Here is a 22259-nt window from a genome sequence, read left to right as displayed (position 1 = left end):
TCCACCATTGGATTTTTTTGCATATCCCTAGTTGTAATTCAGCCCTTACGAATTTGAAACTAATAGAACTAACAACTTAGAAGGCGAATTTCGCCCGATATTTCAGCAAAATTCGCCGTGTCTCCTGTTTCGATAGATAGCAAAATGGTGAACTTCGCCAAAAAATTGCACTATGTGTGTAAGCAACAACGGTTAGCCTAGAAAGTTGTTTGATGAATCAAGCCATACTAAAAGTGATGAAATATTCTATCCCCCCCCCCCTTTTTTTCTTTCTTTGGGGTAATACAAGAAAATTTGGAAGGGATTAGAGCAGGACTACCGGAATCAACTACCCAACTGATACAATTGAATCAAATATGGTAGGGATTATATAACACAACTCTGTAGAAATTGTTGGCATGTTGCCTACACCACCCAAGGTTGCTTGGCCATATTACTTAGTTCTTCTCCACATGTCTTTTATCTGAGGAACTATCTAATATCCGTATAATTGTAATCTCATCTAAAACTTCCCTATAAATACTCTACATTTGAATGGTTTGTCGTCCAGGTCTTTTGAAGTTGTACTCAAGTAGTCTATGCTACCTTTGATGTATAGTTAAGCAAGAAATGAAACAGCATTCGCTACATCATACCAACACTTGAAAAAATGGTCTGAAGAAAATTAGGTAATGGCATGAATTCATCATTTTGGTTTGATCCATGGATAAAAAATCCAGAAGATTGAATACACACAACGCCCAACTTTGACCTGTGGGCAAGAAATGCAACAATGGCACAAGTGACAACCTCAACACTCAATCCTCACAAGGAGTTACCTTATCTTCAAAACCATCTCCCAACCCCACAACATTCTCATATTTTCAATATTGATCTCTCTAATGAAAAATGACTCTTGGATGTCTCTTATTTCGAACAATAGAGAATTCTCAGTCAAATTGGTAGGGAAAACTTTATTACAAATAAGAACAACATCTCAAACTTATACTCCCACCATATGGTGGAAGTATTTTTGGAAACTACCCTTTCACCCAAAATTTAAGATTTTCTTTTAGCGTCTTATATATGCAAGATTATCGGTCAAGGCAGTGCTTGCTCAATGGACATCTGTGTCATCAATATGCAAGCTTTGTGGCAATTGTGTGGAGTCCCTTTGGCATACCTTTCTCTCTTGTGAATGGACGAAGAGAATATGGGCGGTGGGCCCCCCTAGGACTCCGTACGGAAGGACTTACACATATATCTATCAGTGGCCTATGCCATTATTTCGTAACAAATCTTGGTCTTGACAAACCATCTAAACAACGGCTGGTGTCTGTCTTTATACTCACATGTTATTTTGTTTGAAAAGAAAGAAATAATAAAATCTTTTAATAAGCAAGCCCCCAACCCCATAAGAGTTTTAAGCAAGCCCCCAACCCCATAAGAGTTTTAAATAACATCTCAAATTGGATTAATGATCTAAAACTCAAAACACAAGAAACATCAAAAACCACACACAACTTGACACAAGAAAGGATCTCCTTACTCTTGGTTCTCAGGATCAAGGTGTCTGAGACAAGGTTGTCCCCTTAGCCCATACCTTTTTTTATTCATAATGGAGTTCTTATCTCGTCTCCTGGATGAATATAAATTCCTAAAATTGATAAGTGGAATTAAGGTCGAGAGAGGAGCCCCGGAGATATCACACTTGTTTTTTGCAGATGACACTTTCTTATTTTGCAAAGCAGAGATAGAAGAAGTCTTGGTGTAGTGTATTTTAGTCGGAACGTTCCGAAGGAAGAAAGGAAGCCAATACTTTCATTATTGAAGGTGTCTGAAATCAAAGGGGGAACAATGTTTCTAGGATCAAATATGATGCAGGGGAAGGCAAAAGCAAGAACGTTGCAAATGGTGGTGGACCGAATGGCAAAGAAAATGACAATGTAGAAGGCGACTAATCTGTCATTTGCGGGGAGTGAGTGCTAATGCAAGCATCGATTCAATCGATGGCACTCTACCAGATGCAATTTCTAAGATTCCCAAAAACTACATGCAAGAAAATAGATGCCATATGTCAAAGATTTTAGAATGGACAACCCCATAAGAGCAAGCAATTGAATCTGATAGCTTGGGGAAAGTTATGTCAACCAAAATCCATAGGAGGAATGGGTTTCAAAAAAATGGAGGACTACAATGCAACCTTGCTACTCAAACGAGGATGGCGAATACTCTCAAATCCAGATGTGGTATGGGTACAAGTGTTCAAAGCCAAATACTTTAAGGATCAAAGTTTCTTTGATCCGAAGGTAACAAAGAAAAAATGGATCATGGGTATGGAGTAGCATCACAAGCATCATCCCACTATTAAGAACCATGGTGAGAAGAGTAGTCGGGAACGGACGAAGAACATCCTTTTGGTTTGATCCTTGGGAATTTCACCAACAACAAAGCATAACAACAGAGCACAACTTCACAACATGGCCTCGAAATGCTGGAAACTGTGGCAAAAGTGGCAGAAGAACTACAAAATCATCATAGGGACATACGGTCAACATTAAACCCGGTGATAACATTCCCAATACCTCTCTTGGACCAAGAAGATTCTTGATCCACATCAATTTCTCCAAATGGAGACTTTTTGGCTCGTGAATGATGACCGCACAATCAGAAGGCATGTTTTAAAGTGGTGGAAACCAAATGTGAAGCTATCTATACACCCCAATTTTAAAGTGTTCTTTTGGCATGTTTTAAATGCAGGGTTACTGGTTCGGGCAAAACTAGCATATACGGACAGTGTTGAATAATGTACATTTAATGGTAGAGAAAGTATATAAGAGAATATCTATTGTAGAGAAAGTGCTAGCGAGGGCGATTGTATAAGGGAATCTCTGTTGTAGAAAAAGTGGTAGTGAGGGCGAGATGAACCCCACAAATACGAACAGTGTTACCTTTCTTATTCTTTTTTCTTCTCATAATTCACCGATTTCAATTGAAAATTCTTTTTTCCTCAAGACCAGAGAAGGAGAGAATTACCAGCGAAGAGGACAGGTCGTGAAATTAGTTTAGTTGTGAGGTTATTAGTTCAGATGTGAGGCTATCCTTGAATTTGACCACCCCTCATGTCCTAGATATCCTCAAAGCTCGATTTATTTGACCTAAAAAAAGTGAAACTCGTAACAAAGCATCTCCCTTGTGTATCGCGTTGACAAGGAAACGACACAATAGACAAATAAGTTAACGAGGTAAGACTTGGCAAGAGAGGAAGACCTGCAATAATTCTCAGGGTGTTTCACGAAAAATACCAGTTCAAACTTCCAGGCTTGTCTCTTTAAATCCTACCCAAAAATATATTCCATTCTAGAAGAGCAATTGCACAATTAAGATAGAAGGATATCATTCACTGAAGAAATTACCCCTGATCGCATTTTGAGATATTAATATATCACCATGAGGGGCATATACATCCAAATCTCATCAACAGATCCAGAAAACAAAAACCACGAAAAAATGTTCAGAGGTATTGACAGCTTTTAATAATAGCAATCCAATCTTTGATGCTGTACTCAATGAGCCATCAACCAATGTGAAACAATATAAGATTTGAACTACACGCTTATGCTAACCGACGCCCTGCACAATTCTCCTGCAAAAACTGAAACAAGACAAGCAGAAGATTTCAAATGTGATTTTCTTATGAGGTCGCTAACAAATGCCTCTAATTTGGATGTTTCATGTTAAGGCACAGGAGATCAATAGAGCCCTCCATTGACTGCAACGATTAAAACAAGACATGCAGATATTTGGGAGAGAACTTCTGTAAGCTTTTGCTGCAAGAGATTGTGAATGGTACAACGTCAAACATTACATATACATGATTTTTCGGTATGATGCCATGGCAAGCAGGGCTCAATAGCAAACACGAAAACTAGTAAAGCATACCATACCATGACATAGGAAAACTCAGATAATTTACAGATGATATGAAAGCCGGTATTCTAACTCCGCATCTTTTTTCTTTGGTTATCCTCTTTATCCTGTAGATACATAAGAGAAACAATTATTTTAAATGAGCTCTAGCTTAAACAACACGATAGATTTATGAGAAATGAATGTAATACAAAACATGGTAATACAGTTGTACAGTCATGCAGCTAAGGGGCATAGGGCATCAAGGACTTGCACCACAATTTTACACAGAAAGATGCACTCATTAGGTGAAGGGAACCTTCCTGTTTGGAAAGCCCAAGACCCTCCGAAAAGCCAAAGGGAGTTCAATTCTATGAATGCTTTAGTGGCAAGATTAATTATTTTCTCAAATCCCAATTAATGGACTACACATGAGAAAGGTTAAAAATAAAAAAATTGTGTGTGAGAGAGAGAGAGGGAGAGAGTATTTTACCCCTTCATCTAATACAAAATCTTCAGGGGAAGCTTCAGTAGACTCTGATCGGCACTTCGCATGAACAATTGGTCCCAGCTGAGATCTATCCATGCCTACTGTTGATCCATCAGGAGCATTTAAATAGACAGCCCCTTTATACATCCACTCATCGGTCTCATCACTATAAAAATCATCAAAAGACTCCCCACACAATGCGCACACATTCTGATTCTCATCAGCAGGGACAGCCAATTCTTCATCATCCCTTTTCTCCACAACAGCTTCAGTAGGCAAAAACCCAGGAACTGCATCAGTTCCCACTGCCTCTGCACCACTAAGCCACATACTAGTACTCACAAACCACTTGCGAGAGGGCTTCTGCTTTCGGTTTTTAGATGTCCGATTCTTGGTCACATGCCAATCCATGTGACTACTGTGTTGCTCTTGGCATTTGAATCGTACTCCACAACTTGTGCACTGTCTTGGAAGGTCAGCATATAAAGCCTTTATTGCAGATTCATGCCGAACCTTGAGAAGATCTGGATTGAAATCAACAATAGCAGAATCCTGAAAGAATGGGTTGCTTGTGTGTTACAATGTTAAATTGCATGTTAAGAATGGAACTCAAAAAATAATTATGTGGAATATTATGTTAAGGAAGGTACCTCTGTCGAAGTCGGGGTTGTCAATGTAATCAAACCCTGAGCCATGAGAGAACTAATGAGACCAGAAAATGGACTTCCAGCAGGCGCTTGCATTCTAATAGGGCCAAAATTTGGAGGCATGGGTCCCATTTGTGATAAGGTAGGACGATGCCTAGGAGGTAAAGGAGGCAAGGCTCCACCCTGCAAATGGAAGGAGCTATCATATATATTAGGTATAGTTATAGAGGAGGTAGGAACTCCAGCTATTGGATTGGACAAAATTAAACTCGTAATAGGGCCATGTGCTTGTGAAATGTGTCCTTGATTCAATAAATGAGATGAGACCTGAGGAACAGTGGAGAGACCAAGATTTTCCCCATCATCCTGAGGCTGAATTAATTGGGGCCGTTGGAGTGAAGCTTGTCCCTGGTATCTCTGATTCAATGTAACCAATCCAACCTGCTGATTAGGCAATTGCGCCAGGTTGCTTGAACTATTTGATTTGCTTTCAAAAGCATCCACCTGCTGCCCTGGAAATATAGATTTATCTGGACTTTGATTCAGGATTGGCTTGTTAACATCCATTACACCAAACGGACTCCTAATTTGCTTCTGTTGTGGAAGAAAAGGGGGCAAAGTAACTGGGTGAGATCTACGCACATTAACTGGAGGCCGAGGAAGTTGTGCCAAGGGAGGCAAATGAGGCCTTTGTCCCAGATGATTTTCAAGTGATGCCATTGGCATCGTCGGTGACACAAGTTCCACGTTCAAAGAATCTGGGCTCGAAGAACCCATTCTTGATATTACATTAGAGAATCTTCCAAATTGTCCATCAGTATCTGGAAAGTTTTCAATCTGAAAAGCAGGTTTCTGACCAGCTGATATAGCCATTCCACCTGTTGGGTATGACATCTGACCAATTCTTGCTCTTGTATTGAGGTCCTGGTTTTGTTGGGAGGACTGAGAGAGGTGATGAGGTAAACTCCAAGGCTCTGGAAGATAGTGAGACACTGGCATTCGAGTGTATTCATTTTGCATCGCTGGACCACTCAGAGATTCCTTACTAGCCATGGATCCATGTCCAAACTGCAATAAAGATATTCAGACTTTAAGCCAGTGTCAAACAAAGAAAAAGAAGAAAGTGCAAAAAATAATAATAAACAATCAAGATGATAAACTAATCACGAATATGACAAGATATCACAATGATTATAATAGCAATAGTAATAACCGTAACCATGATCATAGTATAAATTCAAAAAAAAAATAAAAATGTTCCCACCCACACATCTTCCAAAAGAATATGAAATGATTCTGAAATAGGGGAACCTTCAAAGTGATAAGAAACATTTTATAATGCAAGAAGAATTTAAAATGCAAACAAGTGTAAATAGTCGGAAAGTTTCAATTATAAAAAATGATAAAAGAGGGGGGGGGGGGTTGGGGGCGTGTGTAGGTGATCATCAACTTGCAAATTAACAATACAAAATAGAGAACATCTCCACAAATATCGTAGTCATTACAGATTTTTAAAGCATGCAACACCACGATCTGATGGAAGATGCATAGACTACGAATCAAGTTCAAGAGCCATACACCAAGGACAGAAACTCCATCTTCAGTAAAGTCATTCTTTGCTAGGTGAACCTGGCTCGGCCGATTACCCTTTCTGAAATCAGGTTCCAAGCTTGCAGCAGCTGGTCTTCCTAGACCAGCTCTTCCGTTGAAGATATCTGGAGGAGGATTATGTAGCAACAGATCATTACTCCTACTACGGTCAGCTAATGTTGGGCTCATGTCTTCCCAAACATACTCTTCTTCTTCAGTATCCTGCCATGTTTTATCTGTTTTGATACTTATGTCATTTACATCATTCCGGCCACCCTTCAGAGGCTTCTCACTCAGCATGTTATTTCCTCTGTAATTTCCATATGCATCTATCAGAGCTCTTGAGTTTTGCTGATCAGATTTATTACTGAGGCATGCATTTGAACTTTGCACTTGCTGATAATTGTCATTGGACCGGCGTTTCCTCCATTCAGTCCTCCCCCCATCCCTATCTATCACTCTACCAAGCCTGGGATCTTTTGATGGAGAACCCCTTGCAACAGCCCTTCCTGGAGAAGTATCAGTTATGAACCCATCAGCTGGTGGTGATGAAGATCTAGGAGGTCCGATTCTTGACGGAGAAGAGAGACTTGTAAGTCTAGTTTTTGAAGGGTATAGCCTGTCTATTCCACCAACAGATGATGTATGAACAGTAGCCCCAGGTGACCCAGATTTCCGGTCTTCCAGGACATCTGAATGATCAATATCATATCCATCATACCTGATGGCAGGCTTCTGCCCATATATCTGCAGACTTGATGGACCCCCTCTTGAATGTTGAATATCCTGGAAGGATTACCAAACATATCAATTCTTCTATTAGTAGATTATGATAATCACAGAATTAAATGTGAGATGAGGCAAACAAAATATGTTCATTTGCTGAGGACTTCTTAAAGCAGTATAAGATATCCTCTGAAAGAGCAAACCAAAAAAACGCATGACCCAAAAGAAAAGAAAGAGTGAAGCTTTCAAGCCATGTGTATTACGAGAGCCATGCATAGGGTTGACTAGTATGAAGGTTAAACTTTTTATTACATAATCACACAGAAAAATGGTGACTAGTAAGCAAAAGGCTTGAAATTGCAGAGAAAATTTTAGAGAAGCCCCTCTCCATCCTGTTAAGCTAGTTGAGACACTTCTCTCTAGCCTTGCTCCTCAACGGCTGTTATATATACTGCATTATGAACTTATGATAGCAACTGTTTCATGCATCTGCAAGCACAGATCATTACAACCAAGTGCTTTTGAAAATGTGAACCACATGTCACTTCCCAAATAGCCTTCTAAGACATTGTTAAGGACCACTTCAGCATACTTAACTACTAAAAAAAACCTGCTGTTCAATTATCCATAGAAACTTCAACTCAATAAATTAAATGAACTGGAAACTTAGGTCCGTAAACGATAGATCTCAGTAAACTATATATGGTAACTAATGATAGTTCCATCACAAGGACACTCAAGTCTGAAACCAGAAAATGAATCTGTCTGTGTATCAATTTAAAGCACTGACCACAGAATAAACTGAGTTTAAAACATCCAACATAGTACAACATATCTGTCAAAGATGTAGCTAAGAATAATCAACATTTTGATACTTAAAACTGCTGATGGATCTCAGAATTTTTAAAATCATATCAGAGCTTCAAAACGATTGCTGGGATCAAGCATGTAACAGTCACAGCCATCAAACCACCTCAATTAATCTCATCCAATGGTCTGAAAGGAAATATGATCCAACATAATGACACAGAAAAAATATATTACATTCTGCATGCCATTCCGCAAACTGTATATAGCATTAAAATTGGTAGGTGTGCAAGCATAATTTTATATTTGTATGACAACAAAAGAAACAATACTTAGATAAGGACAAAGAATTAGTGACAAACTTGGGCTTCATTGTGCCAACTTTTTTCTTTTTCAATGAAAGGCAATTATAATGACTACTCGAATTCAAGAAGTAGCAATCAAGGTTATACAATTTATGTCCTCATCCCTTGTTTAGAGTTTGAAAGGAAATAAATTTTTCAATACACAAGCCCTGTTATGGGTTTAGTCACAAATATTGCCCTTGCTGACAAATTCAAGAATCCAAGAGAAACCTACCTAGATAAGAAAGAGAAGCTGAAAATGAATTATCATGTGGTTAAACTTAAGGTTGTTGCTTCAACCAATGCCCATAAATGTACCACAATAATCTCCCTCCCACCAAATAAAAACTTCATGATGATGACATCAATTTTGACACATCAAAAAACTTATTTTTATAGGAGGATGGTGCTCCACACAGATAACCTGTTGAAGATTTGTACTGATGTGCAGAAAAGAAAATATGAGCTTTGCATTGTTTCCTTTACAGGAAAAGCAATGAGCCTACATCTGAACTATTCTTCTTCTCTACTGCGATGGAAAATAGCATGAGAAATGGTAGCTCAGCACACATGCAGGAATACTTGGCCAGTCACAGGAATAAACTAGTGAAATGAAGCAAATGCACATGCACAAGAACTCTTGAAAGTATGAGGGTCAACAGCATTCCAACAACACCCCTCCAAATCAGAAGAGTTATGCTTTATTCTGTTAGAACTTAGAAGGTACTGGGAGACGAGGTCCCTAATTTTCCTTTTCGTGATCTCTATTACACTTGCACTGTTTAATGGTGATATCAATTTTCTTCTCACTTTATGTCCCAATCCATTCAATTTTAATAATGAATACTGAGTTTTACATTGCTTGCCTTAGTGGGGGGGAAGAAATGGTGAAGCTCCTCAATTTGAATCTCCCCCTCCTACTGCAATGGAAATATAAATAAGGGCACAGTTGAATTATCTCTGACTTAATTTTTCTACTCTCTGTGATTTTATCATTTCAAAGGGCAAAATAGGGCCTAAAGTCACTTTCTCAAACCCGATGTCCCCTAATCATACCAGAGGTACTTTGGTCATTTTTGGATAAATATGTGGAGTCCAAGGAAGGGCATCATTGTGTCCAGCATGTTAGTACGATCTTAGATCTTTTTTTCTTTTTCTTTTTTCCATTTGAGTCATTATTTTGTAAAGAGGCCTTGCTAGGGTATGATTACTAGGTTGTGTAGGAATACCCTAGTTTTGGTACGTTTTGTTAGGATTCCATATCTACTCTTAGAATCCAAATTGGATCCTTCTAGAGTGAGATAAGACAGAATCCTTGTCGGAATTAGGGTCTTCAGTCAAGTAAGAGTCGTACCTAGTATTAGATTGCAAATTAGAATCCAAGCTGGGTTCCTAAGTTGAGTCCTAGTGTGTTTTCTTTTAGGGACTATAAATAAAGCCTCCACTCTTTGTAATTGACATGTTGATTTAAATAAATAAAATTGATTGGAAGTTTGGAGGCAATAGAAGTTGTTGGCTCCTTGGAGAGGCCTGCAGCAGCCATAAAGAGTGATTCCAGCAGCTTTCTTCAAGTTCCAGCAGCTCCTTCCCATCTCCAAATAAGTGAAGAATACCCTAGCTGCTTCCTCATTTCCCCTACCATGCCCCTTCTAAATTCCTAGATCCCTAACCCCAATCCACCCCTACCCTACCAAAAGGATCGCATCCTTCCCTTCCCCTTATTCCTACTATTAGTTTCATGGAAAGGCCATCATCCATTAGGTATGAAAATTTCCTGCAATTCATCTTCAACCTATAGAAACCCTAAACCCTAGTTTTACTAAAACTCCTATAACTCCCAAACCCCTCAACCAAACTTCACACCTTTTAGGATTAGCTTCTCCTACACCCATCTACCTTCCCCTTCGACCCTAGTCCTAGCTGCCACCCCAACAGTCCCATTCCAAGTAGGAACCTAATTTAGAAACCCTAACCCTTGAATTAAATCTGGAAAAATAAATAAATACAGTAGTATAAACCCAAGCCTAGCCCAACCCTAGATTGCCTCCAATTTAACCTTAGAAACCTTCAAAACTTTACAAACCCTAGAATTCAGACCGTAAAGCATAAATTCCAGCTCTGAAATCCCAGTTAGGAGCAAAGTTCCAAGCTTTAAAACCTAAAATGCTTCAGCCCTAAGCCTGGCTGAATCCTACTGGACCCTAACCTATCCCATACCAGCCCTAAACCCAACCAAAACTCATCCACTGAGGGTAATTACAGCCTAAATAGACTGCTGGTTCTCAAGAGAGAGGATCCTGGAGTTAGCTTGATTCTAGGGAAATAATCCAACAACTAAACTCTAGAATTTGGTTCACATCACTCTGCCTGTGGGACCCACATCCTACTTATGATCTCACAGCACTCTTTCTGTTAATGAGCCAGGAGACACTAGAGAAAGAGAGAATGATGCAGTAGCTTTAGAATGGTTGGATAAGCATGATAGGCTTTTGGAAACCAAAATCCAATACTCTAAGCTTTTGGGCTCACACTAAAAAATGATATTTTAGTTTAGGGAATATTTGTACTTCTATTCTTGTACAATAAATATAACACTTAACCAAAAGCATAGGTTAGTTTATTCAGGAAGCACAATGTCAAGTCATGACAGGTCTAGTAAAGCTCATTTGTCTTAGAATTCTACTTCTTTTCTCTTTTATTTCTTCATTCTTTTTTTTTTTCTTTTTTCTTTTTTCTTTTTTTCTTTTTTTTTTTTTTTTGGGGGGGGGGGGTGGATTGGGTAGCTTCAATAGTTTTATATGCATGTATCCTTCTGGTCAATTGGAATGAACAAGATTATTCATTTGTTGGAAAAAGACAGGATCCGCTTCTCTACGCTTTCAAATCTCTCCTCTTTCTCCATTTCTCCCTGGCAGATAGATTCCACACTCCCCTCTCCTCCACCGATCTGAAACCCTCCCCTTGGAATCAGTAATCTTCTTTTTCTTCCCTTCTTTCTCTTCAACAACATGTTTCTTTTTTGTATTTGCATCTGTTTTCCCTGCCACATGCATTGAAGAAATCTCTCAGCCATCAGGTTATCTGGAACAAGTCCATCGATCAACTTCTATATTCTGTTAACAGTGCAAAACATCAAATCTGTTTTTGACCTTATAGTTCATTACTCTGGTTCTGTGCTGTCTATAATCTTTAGCCATCACAGAGTTGACAACTGTTAGCTCTAGATTGGTCACATCCGCTGATGCTATCTTATATTCCCCATTCTAGAATAACATATCCAATTATACATTGGTCTTTCAGATTTATGCTGTCATATTTATATTTAGAATGTTGGTACCATGGTTAATTTATGAGACAGTTTCCTAATTTAACCTTTTTAAACATCTTCACGTTACATGTCTATATCCGTCTCTCCTGAGACAGACAACTAATTAGACAGCTCCAAGTTCCTTATTCATACACTGTTAAACCATGGCTGCCAACAGCCTAGTTAACCTAGATTCAGGTTTGGGAAACTAAAGTTTGAGGGCCGTATTATATTGTGTCGTTACAGGAGATAACAAAGGCGCACAAATAGGTACATATCTTTTTGCAAACTAAAGCATAAAGACATAAATACGTGCATCATGCATGTAGATTATTGTGCCAGGTATATAAACACAGAATTGATTAAGACGTAGAGCAAGGTAGAGGCACAGTGAGTGAGAAAAAGATCATTAGTCTGTAATTTACCATGGCTGAATGTTCAAGTTGACGTCTCGCCTCCAAATACTTTGGATTCACATGTATTCCATGAGTTGGTCTAGGAGATTGAGACTCAGATGATTTTGAAACAGTCAAACCAGATGGCGGGTGGTTTGTAGAAGGTGACAATTTCAGATCTGCCTCAATTTTGCGAAGAACAGAAGGTGGGAATACCGCTGACCAGGTGCCAAAGAGATGCCGCATGGCTGGATGCATGTTAGGATGAGCTTGCCTATATGCTTCACAAAATACCTTGAGAACAAAAAAATGGATGGGATAACAAACAGACATGAATACAATACAGCCATACAGGATCACAGTGCAATTGAAGAAAGCATGCAAGCATAGTAGATCATATACCACTCACCTCCGGAAGATGGGAAGCAAAGTACCTTGCATATTCACGACCAATATTCTTCACGATACTATCAAGAAGATATAAAGAAGGCAGCTTTTGCTCAACAGGCACCTGCACCAGGGGGGGAAAAGATAATAGCAATGAGAATGTGTGCAAGCAAGTCTTCCAGTTCTTAGGTAGTTAAGTAATGACAAATAATAGTAGCTAGGTCGATATGTAAAAAATAGTTTGAGTTTGTAGAAATGAAGGTGAATAGAATCTTTTGCACCATTCTCCATTTGGGGTTGCTACAAAGGACTTTAAGACAAACTACATCTTGTGTTGCCCACAAGCGATCCGATTAGCTCCATGGATACAAGAGGACCCGCATAATGTGCAAAATTGTAAAAGTTGAGTATAAATTCAAGTGTAAACTGTCAAGCTTGTAAATAATAGTCAACTTTGTGTTCCAAAATTCCAGTGACCCGGTCATTTACTCCATTCAAACAGCCAGATAAATTTTGAAAAGTTGGGACAATCTCAGAGATGGAAGAAAGTAAAACACAAAATGGTAAGTACCACTAGGAAAAACAAAGAAAAACACTGCCAAATTGACTCTTAAAAAAAAGTCAAGTAAGCCATAAAATAATTTGTGATCACAAGTAAAACACTCTAGTATTTTGTCAAAATCTAAACAGCCACTCCAAAAGCACCCAAGCAGACTTGTAAAAGGGGATCTTTTTCCACCCTTTTAAGATTATACTCATGGTTCAAGAACTCAATCTCAAGGCAAGAAATCTTTTTCAACCCTTTTAAGGTTATGCTCACGGTTCAAGAACTCGATCTCAAGGCCCATCACCAACTCAAAAAAGTGATTTGGCTTGAGAACACCAACTCGAGGCTCCAACTCAAGGGATAGTAGGAGACATTTAGGGCTGAAACTCGCTTGCCAGCATATTTCTACCCTTAAGGACAAATAGGTGACCCCAAAGTTATGAAAAAAATAGTGTAAATGTGAGCTCACTTCAGACCTAAGTTGGAAACCAAAACTTTGAAATGAAACCTAAAAAATGGCCAATAATACACATCATATACTAATAATGCTTGTCTTTCAAACTTCAAAAGATAATCCAAGCATTAAAGTTACAATTTTAAGAGTTGAGACTTAAGACTCTACCTGCTAAGTACATCATCTCACTAAACGGAAAAACGAGTTATCTCACATATTGTCGCACTATGCCATACTCTAATCCAGGTTGGAAATGATGTTGGTCAAACAACTAACCAAGACAGCAGAACACTGAGAACAAGTGGAAACACAAGTTCATCCATTAGGATATCAGGGGACCATAACACGAAGCCTCAAAGTGGAAAAACTAAAACGACAATAATATTTCAGCAAGCCCAGAGTTTCTCATTACTACAAGATTCGCCAAAATCCCCTTAACAGAATAGTCACAAGAAACTGGAGATAGGTAAAAGAGACCAGATCAACCCAAAGGAATAGTCACAATAATCTCTCTCTCTCTCTCTCTCTCTCTCCCTCTCCTGAAGAACGAAGAGTAAGACAAAGAAATCAACGAAGATTTTGAAACCCCTAACGGATGGGCAAGTAAAAACTTAAAGATTAGAACATGAACATTTCAATGCAATGCAAAGTTGCAAACAGACATTGCATTCCTAGTAAGAACCCAAACAGAATCGAACTCAACAAGTTTGAACGCTTCAACATCCAACATACCTCAAGAATCCGAGAGCAAATTACATCAGCAATCCCCTTACCGTACTCCCTCTGCTCTCCGGCGATTATCGTCAACTCGGTTATGATAGGCTTTGAATTGAAAATAAGCTCCGACAAAACTACTTGATAAATTCTTACAATGTCATCAGAGCTCAGCTCCAAAACATCATCCTCATCAGAGACCCTCAGCTCCTCTTCTCTCTCTTTCACGAGAGCCCTAAACCGATCAAGAATAGGGGGCGAAGGCTTTTGGATGAGGTCACTGGGGATGCCCTTGCTATTACTGATGTTGCTGCTACTTCGAGGACCACGTTCGGATAAAAACCCTAGATTTCTAGGGTTCTCTCTGGAAGTGACGAACCTCTCTTCTTCCATTAACTTGAGTATCCCAAGTTCTATGAGTTCTCTCTTTCATGGAAGAGTAACAGTGGACTCTGTGTTACTTCACTAGTAGCCATTTATGAAGCAACGTAGAAAGCATTAACCAGCGAAAATGAAAGAAAAACGGAGAGACGAGAAGTTGAAACTGTTACAGATTCTGCAACCCTTTCTGGGCTGCCAAACGCTGTGGTTTTTCTTTGCGATGCGTTTCTTCATAATTTATTTAAAACCGGGTCGGAAATTAAACCGCAATGAATCTGGTTCGATTTCGAATGATTTGTTCTGGTTTAACCGCCGAACCACGGTAATTATTAAATATTAGAAATTGAAAATCGCTGAAGGTCCGTTTGGATGAGCTTTTCGTTCTTTCCTTTTCTCCCTTTTTTTTTTTTTCCTAAGCTGAAGAATCTACCGCTTATTTATTTAAAATCGAATATAAAACTAAATTAAATTTAAAAAAAAATTTTAAGATAAAAGTGACTAATACCTATTTAAATTCCTAAAGCATGTGATCTCTACGTAATATAAATTAATGAGCATTGAAATAGTGGTCACGTTAAAGATTTCTTTGAGCCAAAATAATCCATTATTACGTTTAAATTTTTATTAATCTATTCTCGTTCAATTAATAATAAACACAAATACAAAGATACATGATACAAGTAATGAGGGAACATTACCAAAAAAAAAAAAAGTAATGAGGGAAGGGAAGGGAAGATAAAAGAAGGCTACTACTTTTATGTATACTTTCATTTGTCCCCGTGTCAATTTTGTAACGTAACTTTGCTTAAAAATATACAAATAAGACACACATGCAAAGAGAAAGTATACGCCTAACTACCTTCATTCAGATGAAACAAAAAAGAAAAAGGCAATCCTAGATTCCTAGTGGCAAGGGCTTTGTACATGTATAGTCTATGTACTCATCCAAAAAACTTCAGTCACTCGTATTTAATGTGCATGACTGTCAGGAAAAATTTAGGACTGTTGGATCCAAAATTTCGGTTGAGAATGAATGGTTGAAATCAAAATCTCAACCAAAGTTCGATCCGATGGTCCAAAATGCATTACTTGACGTTAATGTGCATGATTGAAACAAGGTTCATGTACTCACATGAATTTTCTAGAGGACAAATTCAGGTATCAACGACTTTCCTAGAATTTCCCATATGCAAAATCCGAGAACAATGTTTATTGGATTAAAATTGTGGTCTCTAATGGGTCTTGAAATAATCTCCACACTTATTATTGTTTGAAAAAAAAAAGAATCACTTACCCCAAAAAAAAAAAAAAACTCTATTGGTCATATAGAATCTTTTATTCATATAATTATTTTAATTTGATTTATAAGAATACACCGGAGGATGTGATCTTTTTTTTTTTCTTTTTTTCTTTTTTTCTTTCCCTAAGATTGAATATTTTTTTCTAAATTTATTGCTTGAGATATTCACCCTGGAACATCCCCTCCACAAATCCAATTTGAGAATATAACCTTTTATAGTCTTTAATAGGCATGGGTTATTTTCTCTTGCAAGACTGTTGTATATGTAAAGGGGCTTTTATGTCTTTTACTATTAGAATAGGATAGGGATGTCTTATTTTACTTGTTTAGAGGGTATTTGTGTCCTTTCAATCATTTATATATATTGCTTTTGTCTGGGGTTAGGGCATCATACGATTCATTATTTCCTTCTCCTCTGGTTCTCCTTTTCTCTCCTGTGCGAGTGTGTTATGGTGGTTCTGGTTATGCCCTAGCTGTTCTTCTTCTTCTTCTTGGATTGTTCTCTCATGGTGGTTAATAGCTGACATTGTTGATGCGTTGAAGACACTACGGTGGTGTTCTTGGCCTGCGCATGAAGAGAGTGGCTGGTTCAGTCTTGGTTTCAGGTGTAGCCATTTCTATACTTGATGTTTCTCTCTTGGTCCATGTATAGAGTTCTTATTTCAAGAAGATTAAGGATGTAACATGTTCTTGCTATTGTATTATTGCATGACTTGATGAGTTCACTACTCGTCCTTGGATGTAAGTCCTTGTGACCGAACCAAGAAAATCGTTGGTGTTGTGTTTGTTTTGGTTTCTTGATTTATTCCACTTCAATTAGTTGCTATTTCTTAACAAAGACCATGAATGATAATATGGGTTAATATGTGAGTCCAAATCCTCCACTCATATGAAGAAAAAGATTCTCAATCCATATATGTGATCGTAATCTTGTATGACTTATGTTCACTCCAAAACAGACAAACTTCATAGGGTTCATTGGTTCAATTTTGCACGATTCACCAAGTCCGTGAGACGAATTGGTGCGCTGACCTTTAGCGAGCTTGATTTTAGTGCCTATGGAGATTTGGTTGGATACGAACAGTTTGCCTTACATGCTTCACAGATTGGTCTGTGAAGAGGTGCAAGGTAGACAGTTCTTCCGCTACTAATATTGTAATTTTGTGATTATTATATTTATATTATTCTCGCCTAAGTAAAAAAAAAAAGACAAACTTCAACACATAAACATCTAACATGTTATGTTACTATTCTATTCCCAACTTCCATTTCTTCTCTCTTCCTTCAGTCACTTTTCACTCTATCATACTTGTGACAATTCTTAAAAAATGGATAATTTTTTTATTTTCTTGTAAGTTGAAACAAATAAGAAATACAATTTCCTATAAAATTATTAAAAAAAGAATCAAACTACTAAGACAATTGGATCCTTCTCAAAAAAATTCGACTCTTCGAGGTAGGGGCAGAGAAGATTAAAAATTTACTAACCCTCCCTCTGTTTCTTATTTTCCTTCATGTGTTTAATTAGATATAAATCCTAGTGTCCGTAAACTCTCTCAATTTAGATTCCTTGAGAAAGACTTTAGATTTTAAGTTCAACCAAAGCGGAAGATCAAAGCTCCATTTAGCATTCCTTGAGAAAGACTTTAGATTTTTATGCTACTACTAATGTTTGCTTTTTTTTAACCACATAAGTTTATTTGTTAATATATTGATGGAGTTGCAACTCTATGCTTGTACATTTTAGCATTGATAATAATATGAAGAAGAAGAAGAAAACTCAATATCTAATATGTTCATAGTTATAAAATAAAGTTTCTGTTATTTATTTATACCAAAAATTTCAAATATTATTTTTTTGGGAGGTCATCATCAAACTAGTTACAAGGACTAAGGCCCCTAATTTCAGTGACCAACAATTTTAATTTGCATCTTCTTTGGTGCTGCTTGAAATGCATTGAAACTCCCAAAAGAATGAAGGATGAGAGAACCATAAAAAGTGAACAAACCACTACATCTTTGACATGGATCTTTGGAGGGCAAATTAGAATTCCTATATAGACAATTCCAGTCTTGTTGTGGGAACCAAACCTTTTTTTATCCCTTTACTTGGGGGACCTTTTTTGAGCAATACTCCAAGCTTCAAACAACTCTTTTTTACTACCCCCCCCACCCCGTGATGATTTTAACATCATGGTTGAGCCAACTAGCTGTGGAGGAGCATACAATTGTTCTCCTTGTATATTTAAGGTATATATTCTCTTTTTTTTTTTTTTTTTTTTTTTTTTTGGGGGGGGGCGGGGGTTAGGTCATCTGTTCAATAAGTTTCGCCTAATGTATCCTTATACCACATTACGATGGTTATTTTGTAGGTTCTTTGTCACTTGCCATTACATAAAGATTTGCCTAATCATATGTCGGCCATTTTGCAAACTGTTAACAGATTGCGCTTTTATAGACCATAAGGTGTGGCTATGTCACAATTTTACCCTCACTCTCATTTTATATTTAAATTTTATGTTTCATCTCCTTATGCTGCTTGTTTTCTTTGGGCAACAATGGATTAATCTAGCATTTTGTGATCAATCTTGGCTTCGGCTACTACTAATGTTTGCTTTATTTAACCACATAGGTTTATTTGTTAATATATTGATGGAGGTGCAACTCTATGCTTGTACATTTTAGCATTGATAATAATATGAAGAAAACGGGGAAAAACTCGGTATCTAATATGTTCATAATTATATACTCAAGTTTCTGTTATTTATTTATACCAATTTCAAAAATTATTTTTTGGGGGCCATCATCAAACCAGTTACGAGGACTGGGGCCCCTAATTTCAATGACCAACAATTCTAATTTGCATCTTCTTTGGTGTTGCTTGAAATGCATTGAAACTCTCAAAAGAATGAAGGAGTGAACGAACCACTACAGCTTTGACATGGATCTTGGAGGGCAAATTAGAATTTCTTGTATAGACAATTTCAGTCTTGCTGTGGGAACCAAACCTTTTTTTATCCCCTTACTTGCAAGACCTTTTTCGGGCAATATTTCAAGCTTCAAACAACTTTTTTTACTCCCCCCCCCCCATGAATGTTTTAACATCATGGTCGAGCCAAGCAGCTGTGGAGGAGCATATAATTGTTCTCTTTGTTATATTTAAGGTGTGTGTATATATATAATTTATTTTTTTTTTTTTTTTTTGGGGGGGGGCTGTTTGTGAAATAAAAATAACGGCAAACGCACGGTATCGTGTAGTTAACGGGTTGATCTCAAGAAGATATGCCACTTAAAATTTAATCTCTTAAGGGTAATGCGAAAGTATCACACACTAGCCTATCATGCTCCAGATCAAGCCCATTTTCGCACTTGAGAAGTTGAATAGACCTCTTAACATATATAAATTACATGTTTCATATACAAAACTCCAAAATTTGCTTAAATCTTGAAAAGTCCTAAAATTTGCTAAAACAACATAAAACCCAAGATAGCGCCATCTTAAGTGTGTAAAATACATGTTTTATGCTCTAAGATTTCACACATAAATGTGTTCATCAGGGAGCAGGGGGGTTAGGTCATCTATTCAATAAGTTTCACCTAACGTATCCTTATACCACATTATGATGGTTATTTTGTAGGTTCTTTGTCACCTGCCATCACATAAAGTTTTGCCTAATCATATGTCTACCATTTTGCAAACTGTTAACAAATTGCACTTTTATAGGTCATGAGGTGTGGCTATGTCACAATTTTGCCCTCACTCTTATTCTATGTTTAAATGTTATGTTTCATCTCCTTATGCTACTTGTTTTCTTTGAGCAACAATGGATTAATCTAGAATTTCGTGATCAATCTTGGCTTCGGAACTAATGTCTGCTTTAATATATTGATGGAGGTGCAACTCTATGCTTATACATTTTAGCATTGATAATAATATGAAGAAGAAAAAAAATGAACTCTATATCTAATATGTTCATAGTTAAATACTCAAGTTTATGTTATTTATTTATACTAGAAATTTCAAATATTATTATTATTTTTTTTTTTTTTTGGAAGGGGTCATCAAACCAGTCACGAGGACTAGGGCCCCAAATTTCAGCGAAAAAGGTTGGATCCTGCACATTAAATGCATAGGATCATCAAGCCGAAATTTCGGCCGTAGGATCCGAAATTTCGGTCGAGATTTAGATCTCGGCCGTTGAATTTTGACGGTCGAAATCAAAATTTTGACGGTCGAAATCAAAATTTCGACCGAAATTCTGATCCCACCGCCCAAAGTGAATGGCTTGATGGTCCCGCATTTGTTGCGCAGGACCCAAGCAAGGTTCTAATTTCAATGACTAACAATTCTAATTTGCAACTTCTTCGGTGTTGCTTTAAATGCATCAAAACTCCCAAAAGAATGACGAATGAGAGAACCATAAAAAGTGAACTAACTACTACAGCTTTGACATAGATCTTGGAGGGCAAATTAGAATTTCCTCATTTCCTGTATAGACAATTCCAGTCTTGCTTGGGAACCAAACCTTTTTTGAGCAATATTTCAAGCTTCCAACAGCTCTTTTTTACTATCCCCACCCCAACCAAAAAAAAAAAGCTCCTTTAACTTCCAAACACAATGAAAGAATGTATAAATCCAGTCTTCAAACTTCCTAATGGAATTCTTGAGGTCATTTTGATCCAACAATAAGTTGCACTACAAGAAAGTAGGAGCAAAACAACCCATAGTAGCAGTATACATAATGAATTGGGAAGGATTAAGATTCAAGAAACAGAAATCAATATAAGATGCCACAGACCCAAATTTCTCTAAACATAAAGAACATCAATAAAGGAACAATATTAAGCAGCAAAAGCAAACATCCGACAAAGAACAATATTAAATTATGTCAAAACTGAACCTGGTTCTGGATATGTTCATTCCTTGGTGAAAACTCAAAACTAACAACTTTTATCCCTTCTCAAATTAAGTATATTGTCATAACATCCTACAAAGAGCTTTTACTTTCAGGTACACCTGTTGATCCCAATGAGTCAATGACACAAAGAAACTGATCATCGATAGGATTCAGCTTACTTCTTGAGCAAATTATCAGGGACAACCTTTAGAAGCTTCCTTTGCTTAGACTTGGCAATCTTCTTCAATGTTTTTGGATTAGTAATCTTTTGAATCTTAGTCCCTGACTTCAATATGTTCTCCTGCTTTTTCTTCTCCCTCTCCTCTTTTTTCTTCCTCTTCTCCACCTTGTTCGACCTAATCTCCTCTTTCAACTCTTTCATCCGTTCCTGATACGCTTTTTTTATTTCCTTCTGCTTCGAACGTTGCTCCAAAGGAACCCCCTTGATAGAGACCCTTGAAGCAGAAGCTCGGTGCTTCCTAGGCTCCTTCCATTTCCGGCCAGATACTTTTCCAGCAATAACCCCATCGTAGGTGGGCTTCCCAAAAACAGGTTTCTCTGGGTTCTCTGAGGAGGGCAAGGCAGCCCTTTTGGCCTGCGGGCATGCCTCAAAGCCATCCACCTCCATTGAAGAATGTGCATTTTGAGTGTCATTCTCTTCTCTCTTACGCTTGTTCTTTTGTCCACCAAGACCTTCATCTAAGCGTCTGAAATCCAGAGTGCAGGCCATCGTTGATTGAGGGATTATCACTTAAACACTGACAAGAGATGTACAAAAAATTAGACAACAGTTCAAGTATCTCATTAGAACTGAAGGACCCAGTAATTCACCAAATTAAAGACAATAAAGCAGGAGAAATACATGTGAACTCATAACCCTGCACAATAGCTAATCTCCATATTTGTTAAAATGAATAAATATGAAATCGAGTTTCCACTAAACTATGATTGAAACCCAACAGTTAATCTCAATATCTGAAAACATATATTGAGGGGGAAAAATCTAAATTCTTCGCATGGATTTTTCCTTGTCAAATTCCTCAACCAGAATAATCAAAGCTCCAACATATAATACCCAATTTAGTCTATACCAAACCTGATCTTAACAAGGTCGAACCTTCCACAATAGAAGTTCTTATACCGATTGAAACCTAATATTTCTCAGAAACCCAATTACGATGAGAACCGGGAGGTGGAAGATAGATATAACAACGTAAAACGATGATAAAGATCAAAGCAATAGAAATCCAAAACCAGTAAAAGCCAAATTGAAACCCTAACAGATACACGTACCCTGCTGCTTCCACCTTCACTCCACTGTGTCTTCGCCGCCTTGGGGTGCGACGCCGGTAAAGAGAATTAAAGTGAGGATCAAGCAATGCTT

General features: G+C 37.7%; 2 protein-coding genes across 3 annotated transcripts; both read right to left on the bottom strand.

Annotated features, from left to right (window-relative positions):
- Window positions 1-2846: 2846 nt before the first annotated feature.
- On the bottom strand, window positions 2847-14872 carry LOC149004289 (polyadenylation and cleavage factor homolog 4-like). 2 transcript variants are annotated; one of them, XM_089168080.1, is made up of 8 exons: window positions 14315-14872; window positions 12604-12705; window positions 12225-12488; window positions 6604-7401; window positions 5353-6093; window positions 5029-5208; window positions 4382-4930; window positions 2847-4016 (listed from the first exon to the last, which is right to left on the bottom strand). In XM_089168080.1, the coding sequence occupies exons 1-8, from the start codon at window positions 14687-14689 to the stop codon at window positions 3978-3980; spliced, it is 3048 nt and encodes a 1015-aa protein (XP_089024206.1). In that variant the 5' UTR covers window positions 14690-14872; the 3' UTR covers window positions 2847-3977. The 2 variants fall into 2 exon arrangements, with proteins under 2 accessions (XP_089024206.1, XP_089024205.1); XM_089168079.1 differs by having other exon boundaries at window positions 5029-6093.
- A 5822-nt stretch (window positions 14873-20694) lies between these two features.
- On the bottom strand, window positions 20695-22259 carry LOC149004288 (uncharacterized). The gene is made up of 2 exons (XM_089168834.1): window positions 22169-22259; window positions 20695-21633 (listed from the first exon to the last, which is right to left on the bottom strand). Exon 2 carries the CDS (start codon window positions 21603-21605, stop codon window positions 21051-21053), a length of 555 nt encoding a protein of 184 aa, XP_089024960.1. The 5' UTR covers window positions 21606-21633; window positions 22169-22259; the 3' UTR covers window positions 20695-21050.

This window comes from Hakea prostrata, chromosome 9 (assembly GCF_041222555.1).
Source record: "Hakea prostrata isolate BN-2017 chromosome 9, UWA_Hpros_2, whole genome shotgun sequence".
Taxonomy (NCBI): Eukaryota; Viridiplantae; Streptophyta; class Magnoliopsida; order Proteales; family Proteaceae; genus Hakea; species Hakea prostrata.
Note: the sequence above shows the minus strand (reverse complement) of the source record. Positions and strands in the feature narration are given on the sequence as shown.

Bases quoted from the DNA above. Each gene is read 5' to 3' on its own strand.
- LOC149004289 (XM_089168079.1), bottom strand. From the start codon at position 14,689: ATGGAAGAAGAGAGGTTCGTCACTTCCAGAGAGAACCCTAGAAATCTA. The intron at 7,402-12,224 runs GTAAATTACAGA...TAATCCTTCCAG, and splicing joins AACTTGAACATTCAGCCATG to GATATTCAACATTCAAGAGG. The intron at 4,931-5,028 runs GTACCTTCCTTA...CCATTCTTTCAG, and splicing joins CAACCCCGACTTCGACAGAG to GATTCTGCTATTGTTGATTT.
- LOC149004288 (XM_089168834.1), bottom strand. From the start codon at position 21,605: ATGGCCTGCACTCTGGATTTCAGACGCTTAGATGAAGGTCTTGGTGGA.